Source organism: Macaca fascicularis, chromosome 13 (assembly GCF_037993035.2).
Source record: "Macaca fascicularis isolate 582-1 chromosome 13, T2T-MFA8v1.1".
Lineage (NCBI taxonomy): Eukaryota > Metazoa > Chordata > Mammalia > Primates > Cercopithecidae > Macaca > Macaca fascicularis.
This window is the reverse complement of record NC_088387.1, coordinates 73,266,888-73,278,994: the sequence shown is the minus strand read 5'-3', so window position 1 is coordinate 73,278,994 and position 12,107 is coordinate 73,266,888. Positions and strand designations below refer to the sequence as shown.

The 12,107-nt window shown below is 40.2% G+C and overlaps 1 protein-coding gene across 1 annotated transcript in view; it reads right to left on the bottom strand.

Annotated features, from left to right (window-relative positions):
* Positions 1–12,107, bottom strand: part of LHCGR (luteinizing hormone/choriogonadotropin receptor) — a 63,004-nt gene that overhangs the window by 25,116 nt on the left and 25,781 nt on the right. The window contains exons 6-7 of the mRNA XM_005575920.5: positions 12,011–12,088; positions 1,982–2,050 (exon numbers count right to left, since the gene is read on the bottom strand). Coding sequence (XP_005575977.3) covers positions 1,982–2,050; positions 12,011–12,088 — 147 coding nt within the window. The remainder of the gene's footprint in view (positions 1–1,981; positions 2,051–12,010; positions 12,089–12,107) is intronic.

The following is a 12,107-nucleotide window of genomic DNA, read 5'->3' as shown; positions in this document are numbered from 1 at the left end:
TACATGCTATACTTCCTCTTCTGGACCATTCTTCTTGCTGTCCTCTGCTTGGAAGGTGTTTTTCCTCTATTTTTGCCTAAGTTATGCCCAGCTCAAAGCCCACCTTTCCCAGATACTTTTTATACTTTCCTTTCCTCCTGCCTTGAAGTCCCAGAGAACTTTACCTCTCTCTGGGGAGGCTTCATGCTTTGCTTCTGTTTTAGTACTTAATGTGTAGTTTATACAGCATTTGGAGATGCTTCTTCCTATGCTGTAAGCTCCTGTAGGGCGACACTAGGACTTAATCATCTTCATTTCCCCTCAAAATATGACATGTTTCTTCAAACACAGCTGATGCTTCATAAACATTTGTTGAGTGAATAATGGAATGAGGCATCTGAGAGAACTGTGCCAGGAGATGATATAAATGCCTCTGATTTAAGTTTGGCAGAAATCGATTCAATTGGCCTGAGTGAACCCTTCATTAACTTAAGGATGCTTGTTGATGAACCTTTCATTAAGTCATCAAGTCAAAAAGAACATGAGGGCAAATTCACCCCATGATAGGAGAACAACTTTAAAAATTCTACCATTTCTTGAACACTTAGTATGTGCTACTATGCTGTGCTAAGCACACAAAAATATAATCTTGTTTAATTGTTTACTTATAATTAATTATATTGTATAGTACATAATAAATAAGCACCTACTATATGCCAGGCACTGTGTTAAGTATTGAGGATATGAAACAGATCTTTTCATTTCGGTGGGGTATCTTCAAAAAAAGCCTATTAGTGGATCTACTTTATGAATGAGGATACTGTGGCTTAGATAGGTTAAGTCACTTGCTCAAGGTCATACCAGCTGTTAAATAGTGGGACTGGAGTTTGAGTCTTACTCATTGTCTCTTAAGTCTATTCTGTTAGCCACCAAACTATATAGCATGTATCAGTATAATAGAGGCTTTGGTTAGATACCTATCATTAAAAATAAATAGCATATTGTACAGAATTTTGCTACCCAACTTTAGACTGTGCTACCCAACTTCAGACTGACAGCATCAGCATCTCCTGAAGCTTGTTAAAATTGCAAATTCTCAGGCTCTACCTAGATCCACTGAATCCAAGTTTCTGGGGGTAGGGCCCAGGAATCTGTATTTTAAAAATCTGCAGGTTCTTCTTAGGTGTGTAAAAATTTGAGAAGCATTAGTCTAGATTACAGCTTACACAACTTATTTATTTTAAAGGCCTTTTTGTTTATTTTCCTTAATTTTGGCTTTAATTGAACTTTTCATGTGCTCTCAGTTTTTATTATGAACAAATTGTAGGGTGACTGTCACCTCACCCTGTACTTGCTGTGGTTCAAATGTCCACAGCCCCACAAACTTTGTGAATATGCCACTCTTTTAGAAGAGGATCCATAGAAGGAAAGAGAGGTCAAGAACAATGAGGGAAACAGTAGCGATGCTCTTCTTGAGTTAAAGGCTGTTAACATGAAGAACTGGGTAGGGTGTGGTGAAAACACAAGGCTCCCTACCTTGTGGAAAATGAACTTCCTCCCGCACTAGCAGTACAGAGATGGGACTCCCTGAGTGGGTCTGTTGTGGCTGATTAGACTGGTAAATGGTAGTATTATCTGATTTCTCTGCAGTGGGGCCAAGGGAAGAATTTCTTTCTGAAATTCTGCTTCCTCTAACACACCATCAACCTGAGTGAGGGGGCTAGAGAGGGAGGCACTGAGGTGGAGGAGGCATAAAGTAGGGTGTTGAATATTTCAGTAAACTGTCAACTTCAATGTATCCAGGCTGCATCTGCCTTTGAAATCAGGGTGCTGTGGGGTTTCTAGCCAGCCAGTTGCCTAGTAACATGCATGAAACACTGAGGGCTAGCCACTTGAAAGTTTATTTTTGCCCTGAGTTAGTTGCTGAAGATTGAATGTGATCTTGTAGCCAGAGTAATATTTCATTTTTATTCGTGAGCTGGGGAAATGAGCAAATACTTACAGTGAAATCAGTGTCGTCCCATTGAACGCATGACTTTGTACTTCTTCAAATCCATTTCCATATAGTTTGCTGAAGGAGGGAGGAGAGGGTTTAGGAATGGGAAGAAACTGAAAGAAACAGTTTGGAAACACATTTTTCCTCCTGTAACATATATTACTAAGATTATTACAGGCATTCATAATACCTAGTTCTCTATCGTCACCACCACCATCAATTTATTAAGTGGCTATTAAGTGCTAGATACTTCATCAGCCACTCTATGTATATTTTATGATTTAATCCTCATCGTCATTTCCATTATACTGACAAGAAACCTAAGCCTCAGTGTGGTTATGTAGCTTGCTTAATGTCAGAAGGAAAACAGTGGCATAGCTGGGATCCGAGGCCAGAGCTGTTTAACACTTAAGCCTTTCCTCTGGTTTTGCAGGCCTGTGTGGGCATATGGGTTTTCTGGGTGTTGAAAGCTGAGGGCAGAGGAAGCCTCCAGCACTGAGCCAGCTTTTTTTTTCTTGGGTGAGTGTGTGGTTTTGCTGATGTCAAATTTGGCTTCACAACCAAGAAGATTTCACTGTCTGTAAACAGTTCTTTAAGACCATTAGTGGGTAGTGAATCAATTTACTTGGGCATAACCAGCATTTAAAAAACTACATAGAAAAAATAAAAAGTACTAGAGCATTTTGCAAGTAATTAGGGTATTAATTTTTATGAAATTTTATGCCACCATTTTTTATAGTATATATCTATAAATACACATACATACATACATACATATATACTTCTACCCGGAATAAGACATAAGAGGATCCTTAGAACACAGATACAGGGAAATGTTTGAACCAAAAAGGAGTCTAGAGGGAATCAAGCAGCACATCGTCATTTTGCAAAGAAGGAAATAGACTCAGTGAGGGAAAGTAACTTGTCTAACAAGTTTGAAAGCTACTGACTTAGATGGAAATATTTGTATAAGTTCTTTGTGAATGATGATGTAAAACCCACATGAGAAAGGGCTGTGGTGTGACGTACTGTTAAGCTCCTTATATCTGCCAAGACCCTAACTTCCCTTTGCAGGGTTGCTGGAAGCTGGCCAGGGACAGGCTGTGGGGTGTGACTTGAGAAATGGTTCAGAAATGTGCTTCACTTATTCCTGCTCCAGGTAGCTGTTGTCTTCAAGGCCTCTCTAGTCTTTGTTAAATAAAATGAACATGGAACTTCACTTTACGGGGGGTGTGAGTGTGTGTGTAACATCAATAGCATGTATGTACTCTGTGTGTATGTATGTATGGTCTCCTCCCATCAACCCACAACACAGCTGAGACAAACCAACATATAAATAAAGGTGTGACTCATTTTGAAGTATAATATGTAAACTCTGAAATTCAGAAAATATAACTAGAGGTTACAAAATAGTTCTTAAGTCTCCTCATTAGATTCAGTTCAAAGAGGGCAGGGGAGCATATTTAATTCATTTCTTAAAGCCCTGGGGCCTCACAGAATGCCTGGTACCTAGCTCAGTCAATAGCCTGGGTAAAGCAGCGGCTTTGCCCTTCCCTGGGAGGGGGAGGCTTCTATGGCTTCCCAGGCTCTCATATGCTTTCTTCTGAGCTTCTTCAGAGTTTACGGCTACACATACTAGCTCTCCCATATTGGATTACTGGATGCCACTTTCAATAGTTTTCATTCCCTTCTATATTGTAGAATCTGAGGCACGTTTCTGAACCATTTCTCAAGTCACACCCCACAGCCTGTCCCTGGCCAGCTTCCAGCAACCCTGCAAAGAGAAGCTAGGCTCTTGGCAGATTCAAGCAGCTTAACTTTACATCACACCACAGGCCTTTCTCAAAGAACTTATATTTCCATCTAAGTCAGTAGCCTTCAAACTTGTTTGGTTATGATTTATGGTAAGAAATTCATCTTACATACTCCCATTTGGTCATCCCATTCATTTAATGCATATTTACTGTAATACTCTCAGGTGCCAGGCACTGTTCTAGATACAGGAGGATATGTTTCTCTGGAGGAGGTAAACAAGAAAACGTAAAATATAATCATGGGTCAGATGATGATAAAGCAATGGAGGCAGAGCCAATCAGCTTCACATATTAGCTCTCCCATATTGGATTACTGGATGCCACTTTCGGTAGCTTTCTTCCCCTTCTATATTGTGGAATCTGAGAACATAGGGACAGGGTTGATGCTTGTTGTCTTGCATAATTATACACAACCTTGTTGCCTCCTTAGAAGCTCAGTTTCACCGGAATTCTTTTTTATTTTACACTTAGGATATTATTCTTTGGCAGTCTCCTGCCATTTTAGGGGCTGCATTCCTTTATAGCAGTCTCTTTTAGATAAAGGAATCACACCCTTTTTTCTGAACTTCCTTAAGTTTGATGTCTTAGACGCTTGCCCAGTATTTGTCAAAACTTTCTCCTCCATCCACTGAATTAGAATCACCGGGAGTTGCTTGTCAAAAATGCAGACTCAGACCTACTAAATCAGAAACTAATAGTGGCATCCAAAAAATATGCACTTTTATAACAAGCCCTCCCAGTGAGCCATCATATGCCAGTTTGAGAACCCTTGCCCTAGGGTATATCATAGGATGATACTGTTCTTATCACTTCCATGGGGCAAATCAGATGGTCGTTGGCTTAGAATTGTATCCAGAGTCTAGTTCCTGAATTGCTTTCTCTACCTTCTAAGTGGTGGCACTACATGTGTAGTAGATGAAGAAAAAATAGCCCTTGCTTTGTTTTCACCAAAGCTGCTAATAGTTGTCTAGATGCCCATGAGCCCATTACTCATCACAGCTGCATGCTGCCCTGATCCTTGTTTTGATACATGTTAGGATTTTATGCTTTTCTGTTAGACTCACAATGTCATTGCTGTAAGTGTACCCTTGTGGTTAAGTCTGCAGGCACTGAACCCAACTGCTTGAATCCCAGCTCTGCTGCTTACAATCTGAATTACTTTGGGCAAGTTACTTACCGTCTCTGTACCTTGATTTCCTAATCTGAAAATATAATAATAGTATCAACCTCATAAAGCTATTGTAAGGACTAAAAATGTAAATATGTGTTTAACATTTCTAAGTAGGTTCTGGAATACAATAAATGCTTAATGTGTTGGTCCTATTATTATTATTATATTTTGCAGTAGCCTCCAGTCTTCTGACCAGAACAGAGGGAAAGGATCTCCCTTTCCATGCTCTGGACAGGATTTCTGTCAAATACAGGCATCTTGTTTAATTGAACTATCATCCTTCTCCACTGAGGTAGGGGGTCTTTCTCTTCCTGGGCAGAGCAAGTCAGGTCAGTGGCCTGGACTTCCCCAAATGTACTCACATGCTGAAGGCTCTCAGATACCTTTGGTCTCTACTAGCATCGTGGACTTTTTTGGCTTTAGACATTTTCCATGTCTTTTTTTTTTTTTTTTTTTTTCTGAATAGCCTCAGTCCTGCTTGTCTCAACTTTCTAAACAATGTGGCCCACTGTTCCAGTTGCTCTTGTCTCTTTTCTTACCAGTCACACACAATAGAATGTGCTGCCTTGTTTTGATTAAAAGAGAAGCTTCCTTACTCTGGAGAAATTACAAATGTGAGTGGGAGACCTCATGCTGTCAGGCTTGCACAATGCTTTTAATGCCCTTAAAAAAACATCTGGAGAGTCACTTCAGATAACTTTTTTATAAAACATCATGGTGTCAGAATTAAATGAGGAAGGCTTCCTTTGCTTTACTTTGATGATTTTGTTACAGGCACAAAAATGGAGATTTTCACCTCCCCCAACTTCTCCTCTATTACAATAGCTGTACCTAACTTTAAAGCATTGTCTAGGTTCTCTACTCAAATGTCAGTAATTGTGAATCAGACAGAATGGCACCTTTTTGTTCAAAATAAGATTTGGGCTTTAGATATTAATCACAGATGATACTCTAATTCTGAATGCTGCTTTATGATGAACCCCAAGTATTCCTGGGACTCTAAAAGCATTTCTGGGGTTCTAATATTAACAGTATTAGAAATTATTCTATAGTTTCGTTTTGGATCACCTGGTTTCTGGATGATTTTGAAGAAGAAAACTTAATTTATGTTTACAGATACTCAGGGTCTCAAAAAAGTGGCCCCATTGCTAAAAGGCAAAGCATGCTGTTTTAGAAGATATCTTTTAGAAAATATGGTGGTATATTTGTAAGTACATTTTTTTTTCAAATGACTATACAAACAGCATTCTAAAGAAAGGAAATCCTAAATTCACCACTTTCTTCCCTGTGTGGAACTTTGCTGAAGTCCTTTTATAGCTGAATAATTCCTCATGTATGAAGACACTTCTCTAGTGGATGTGCTGGCAGTGGTTAGATGGGTACCTGTGACCTGGTTACTATGTGCTGCTGTAACCCTAGTTATGCATCAGGGTCCCCCCACTTCTGGGGCCTCACAGTCTCTATAGCAAGGGATCCCTGTCCCTGGATTGCTGTGCCTCCTGCCTCTCAGCAGCACTGAGTTTTCATGTTTCCTTCTATCTCAGCCATGTTCATGTCAACTTATATGTCTTTACTATATGTAATAATAAAAAGGGTGACAGGCATCAGAAAGAATGATAGCAATAAAGGATTCCAATATGTTGAATAAATTTTTTGAAAAATTCACATTCTATAGTGATACTCAAAAAGAGACAGACTAAGAGAGAACAGGGAAAAGGGGGAAAAAAGTAAGCATCTTCTTTACATAAAGGTGTTGGCTAATACATGTAGAAGAATGATAGCATGTAAAAAACTACCATTTTGTTTAACTCCCCTTGTAACAACCGTGTAATCAATGGAGGCTGAAACCATTGGATGAAAAGTTGTTGGCCAACTGAATAGTCACACAAACTCACAGTGTACCACCATAGTTTACTTGTTAATGACAGAGGAAAATGTGCTCTTACAATAGAGATCTGGCAGTCGCTGCCTTAAGCGAGCAGCCAAGTAGTGTGACAGTGTGACATCCTGGTTTGATGTAGTGCGAGAGGCACAGCACCCCCTTTGCAGTGTTCCTGTAGAAATATTTGACCCGAATCTAGTCATGGCAATATAGTCAGCTGAATCCAGACAACTGTCTTGGGTTCCTCAAAGTATCCTATGTCATACGGAACAGAGGAAGGAAGCTGGACAGTTTGAGATATGGGGGAAGATGTGGGAGGTGAGGTTGGGCGTACAAAGGGAAGTAACAGCAAAAATGCAATGCATAAACTTTGATTGGATTCTTAGTTCTAAGAAAATCTATAAAAGACATTTTCATTTGAATATGGACTGTAGGTTAGATAATATTATTCATGTTTATTTTCTTAGGTGTGATGGCGTTGTAGTTATGTAGAATGTCCATGTTTTAGAGAGATACATGCTCAAGTATTTAGGGATGAAATGCCATGATGTGTATAAACTTCTTTTGGATGGCTTGGCAAAAGGGCAGTGTGTGGTATATACTCACATACACAGAGATGGAGTGGGTGCGGCAAGCTGCTAATAGTTGATGAATCTACATAAGGTGTATGGGGTGTTCATCATACTGTTCTTTCCATCTGTCAATGAAAAGACAAATGGAAAGTGCCTCAATTTGTCAGTTAAAAATTTCAAAAAAAAAAAAAAACATTTAAAAGGAGATGATGAGATGTGATGTTTTTAAGATGGTCTAAAACAACTGGCCTGCTCCAGGTTGCTAAGTGTGAGCTTTTAACTGTGATTAATTGTAATTGTGATGATTGTGTAGTTGACGCAAAGTGATTTGATTCACGGGAGGCAGTAATCCCTTTGAATAGACAGAGACAGAGGTATGTCAAAGTGGGATGACCTGACTAAGGCTGCTTGGGTGGTTAGACACAGAGCCAGGACTGAAGCCCAACCTCCCTGTTTCAACACAGTAGAGAGACCCGGCAGTCTCTCTACTGTGGCTTGTCATGGGTACAGCCTGGAATTGTCATGCCTTTCCAGACATCACTTCTCTGTAGGGTCTTAGAAAATTAATTGCCGTGACCTTTCCATTTCTTTGTGGAGTTGAGATGTGAATCAAGATTGTCTCTTTTTTTTGAGACTGGTATGACCAATCACCTAGAATATTTTAAAGGTAGTGCAGCTAAATTCTGCTTATTTGGGAAGGAGGGACATTTCAAGGTGGCCTCTTGAGGAGATTTAATAAACAACCAAAGTGGCTATAAAGGGACATAAGAGCGTAATGCATAGTTTTAGCATTAGCCCCACTGAGTTTCTCCAGCATCAAGTGAAGTGTTTTGTTTTCATTAAATGAGCTCACAGTTGGTAAAGATTTGGGTCGGGGGAGGGCAAGACAGGTTCTACAAAAGGCAAAATCTCAAATACCACTAATAATGAAAGAAGAAGGCTTGCTTTCATTATTTTCTAATTAGAGAGTTGAACTTTATAACTGAGAAAATAAGGCTTTCCTCTTTAAGTGCAATACCCTTTTTCCAGCAGGGTGCTCCACATGATCCTTTGCTTACAGAGGGGCCCATTCAGCGAGAACAAGTGCCAGGCAGAAGACTCATCACTCCCCTTCCAGATGAAGGGCCAAGAATGAGAAGGGGGATGGAACCACAATGTCCCACAGGCTCTCTGGGAGAGACAGAGCCTTAATCTTTATTAACTTCAGAGTGGGGGAAATTACACCCTACTGGCATGAACTCTTTTTCTTAAAATCATGAGCAACATAAGTTAATGTCCCTGTCATAAAGAAAACCATGAAGCTCTCTGTCTCTGTGCACATACTGAAGTATGATGTGTGAGAAGGAATATTTGGTTACTCCTTGAGTCTGGTGGGGTGTCCCAGTCTTGTGAGCTCATAGTTACCTATGGGTTATTCCAACATTGATTTTCTTCTTCACCCTCCTCCATGTCTTCTGCCCTTTCATTCCTACTTCACTCCACTCCCATCATTGTACATTTACCTGGGAGGAGTACCTGTTGGTCTCTGATTATTTTTAGATTTAGATCAAAATAGAAGGGAGTTGTGGATATTTGTGATCTTTGAATAAAGTCTACTCTATTGAGTAGATTATTTTGTTACTTTTTCCAGAGTTACCTCCAAGCCTGCCTCCTTGTTCTGGCACTTAAGGGTCTCTGCAATTCAATGTCCTCTCCATCTCAGCCAGTTATCTAAACTCACTTTCCGTTCCTTAAATAGCATGTTTACTCCCAAGTAGTAGCTTCACCCTGTTCTCCTCCTGCCATGCTTTTACTCCTACTATCTCTTCACTTGGATTCCTTACTCTGCCTTTCTCTGTATGTGGTACCACATAAATGTTAAGAACATGATTCTGGAGCCAGACTGCCTGGGACCACATCTTGGCCTGAGATAGAGATACTTAACCTCTTGGTGCCTTGGTCTCCTCATCTAAAAGTAGGGTTGATAGTTCCTACCTCATAAGATTGCTATGAGACTTAAAAAGTACTTAAAAACAGTACAGGTATTTAATAAGGGCTACATAAATATTAGATGCTATTATCACACTTACCCATATAAATGTTACTGATTCCATAGGTCTGATTCAAGTCTAATAGCTCCACTATAAAGCCTCTTCTGACTTCCCCAGCCCAAGAGGACTTCTCTAAGATCTTATTTCTAGGTACCACACACTCTGATAGTGAATATCTACTATCTTGTATTATCCTTTTATTATTTTATGTCTTTCCCCTCATTGAGATTATGAACTTCTTGAGGACATAAATCTAATCCTATGTATTTTGTATTCTTGATATAGACATGGGGAGACCCCAAATCCTAAGGCATGTGATAGCACCTCATTTGGAGTTTATTTGGTGAATACCTTGTTTTTGGTGGGGGACATGATGAATGAGTAGTTCCAGATCCAGTGGTGAGTTGAAAACACTTTATAAGCAGCAGGCAGAGCTGTGGTGTATGAGGGAAGTGGCAGGAGTGGAGAGACTGTTGAGAAATATTTCTAGGATCAATAGAGTCTCCTTCCCAGTGTTCAAGAGTTGCAAATAAAGAGTATGGGTTATTTTTGAAATTATTTGTGGTTGCTGCTCTGTATTCTTTTGATTGCAGTAATCTGAGATGAAGCTACATAGTCACAGCTTTGTAACATGACAACTATACATGTAAAATTACACCTACACAAAGTAAAAGTACTATACAAAGGCAGTGTACCAAGGATACCAATTTTTAGAATCCAGTGATATAAAAGAGAGTCCTCTGAGATGGTCTCTTCTTTTGCTTCACATCTATCTCTTCATTTCAGAGTCATTCCAATCCATGTTCTCTCTTTTTTCTTTAAGGGTGAGCTCCTTTATTGCCTCATCACAATTTTGCCATGGGCTGTAACCAAAGCAGAAAGAGTGAGAGGGATATGGATTTTAGGAGCAGAATTAAATAAGGGTCGTTGGGCTTTAGGTATAAAGAAATGAGGCCAGGTGTGGTGGCTCACGCCTGTATTCCCAGCACCTTGGGATGCCAAGGTGGGCAGATCATGAGGTTAAGAGATCGAGACCATCCTGACCAACATGGTGAAACTCTATCTCTACTGAAAACACAAAAATTAGCCAGGTGTGGTGGCATATGCCTGTAGTCCCAGCTACTCGGGAAGCTGAGGCAGGAGGATCACTTGAACCCAGGAGGTGGAGGTTGCAGTGAGCTGAGATTGCACCACTGCACTCCAGCCTGGTGACAGAATGAGATTCAGTCTCAAAAATAAAATAAAATAAAGTAAAATAAAATAAAATAAAATATGGTGCCCAGGATGCTGCTTCTGGATGGTAGGGCAGTGGAAAGCTCCCATGTGAAGATGTATGGCAGGGATTCCAGAGGGAAGGAAGTCTGGCAAGTATCCTGTGAAGAACATGGGTTGAGTTACCTTAGTGTAGTGCTCCTCAAACTTCAATGTACATGTGAATCACTTGGGATCTTGTAAAATGCATATTCTGAGTTAGTAGGTCTGTGGTGAGCCATTTCTAACTAGAGGATACAGTTTAGATCTATGTTTCCACAAAATCTTATTGCAAATTATAATCCCCAATGTTGGAGGTGGGGCCTGGTGGGAGGTGACTGGATCATGGGGGTGGTTTCTCATGAATGGTTTAGCACCATCCCCCTAGTGCTGTTCTTGTGATAGAGTGCTCATGAGATCTGGTTGTTTAAAAGTGTGTGACACCTCCCTGCTCTCTCTCTTCCTACTGCTCCTGGCCATGTGAGGTGCTGGCTCACCCGTCACCTTCCATCAGGATTGTAAGTTTCCTGAGACCTCCCCAGAAGCTGAGCAGATGCCAGAATAATGCTTCCTGCAAAGTCTGCAGAATTGTGAGCCAATTAAAAGCTCTTTTCTTTATAAATTATCCAGTCTCAGGTAGTTCTTTATAGCAATGTGAGAACGGACTAATATACCAGTTCTCAGAAGATGCTGAAGATGATGGTTCATACTTTGAATAGTGAGGCCTTAGGAAACACCATGAAAGGATAGCCTGGTAACCTGAAGAGTAACTGTCAAATAAAAACACATTATTTTTAAGTATTAAGGGATAGAGAGAATGGGTATAGATAGTGTTGCTTCAGAAGCAAAGTGGGAGGGACCCAAGAGGAAGGCGAAAATGAGAGACAGAGCAAGGTCCATTGATAAACTACTTTTCCTACTTGGAGAATATCCTTCCAAACTCTTCCCTGTTGAAATCTTGAAATTTCTGTGCTATTTTTTAGCCAGGAAAGCCACACCTCTCTAGACTGTGTCTTCCCAGCCTTAGAGCATTCTTCATTAATGCAGTGAACAATTTCATAAGTTTGAGACTCAGTCACTAAAAATCCTTGGGGCCTAGGTTAACTTTAAACTGAATTGGTTGGTTGCTTGTCATGTGAACATATGACCCAGCTGTGATCTTACACAACTCCCTTCACCCTTAGCATTTTAGGTCAAGAAGAATGTCACCAGTGAGTGAGGAATGTGGTAAAACATGAGAAAAAGCTCACCCCAACCTAGTAGTGAGAATAGCAGGAGGCTGTACGGCAGAACATGAATCTGGGAGTTTACTCACAGTGTTACAGATTCATTATTCATCCCTTGAAAAGCATTTCCTGGTATGGTGGTTATGTGTAAGTTATCACAAATTTCCCTTGAGAAAAGAAATAAGA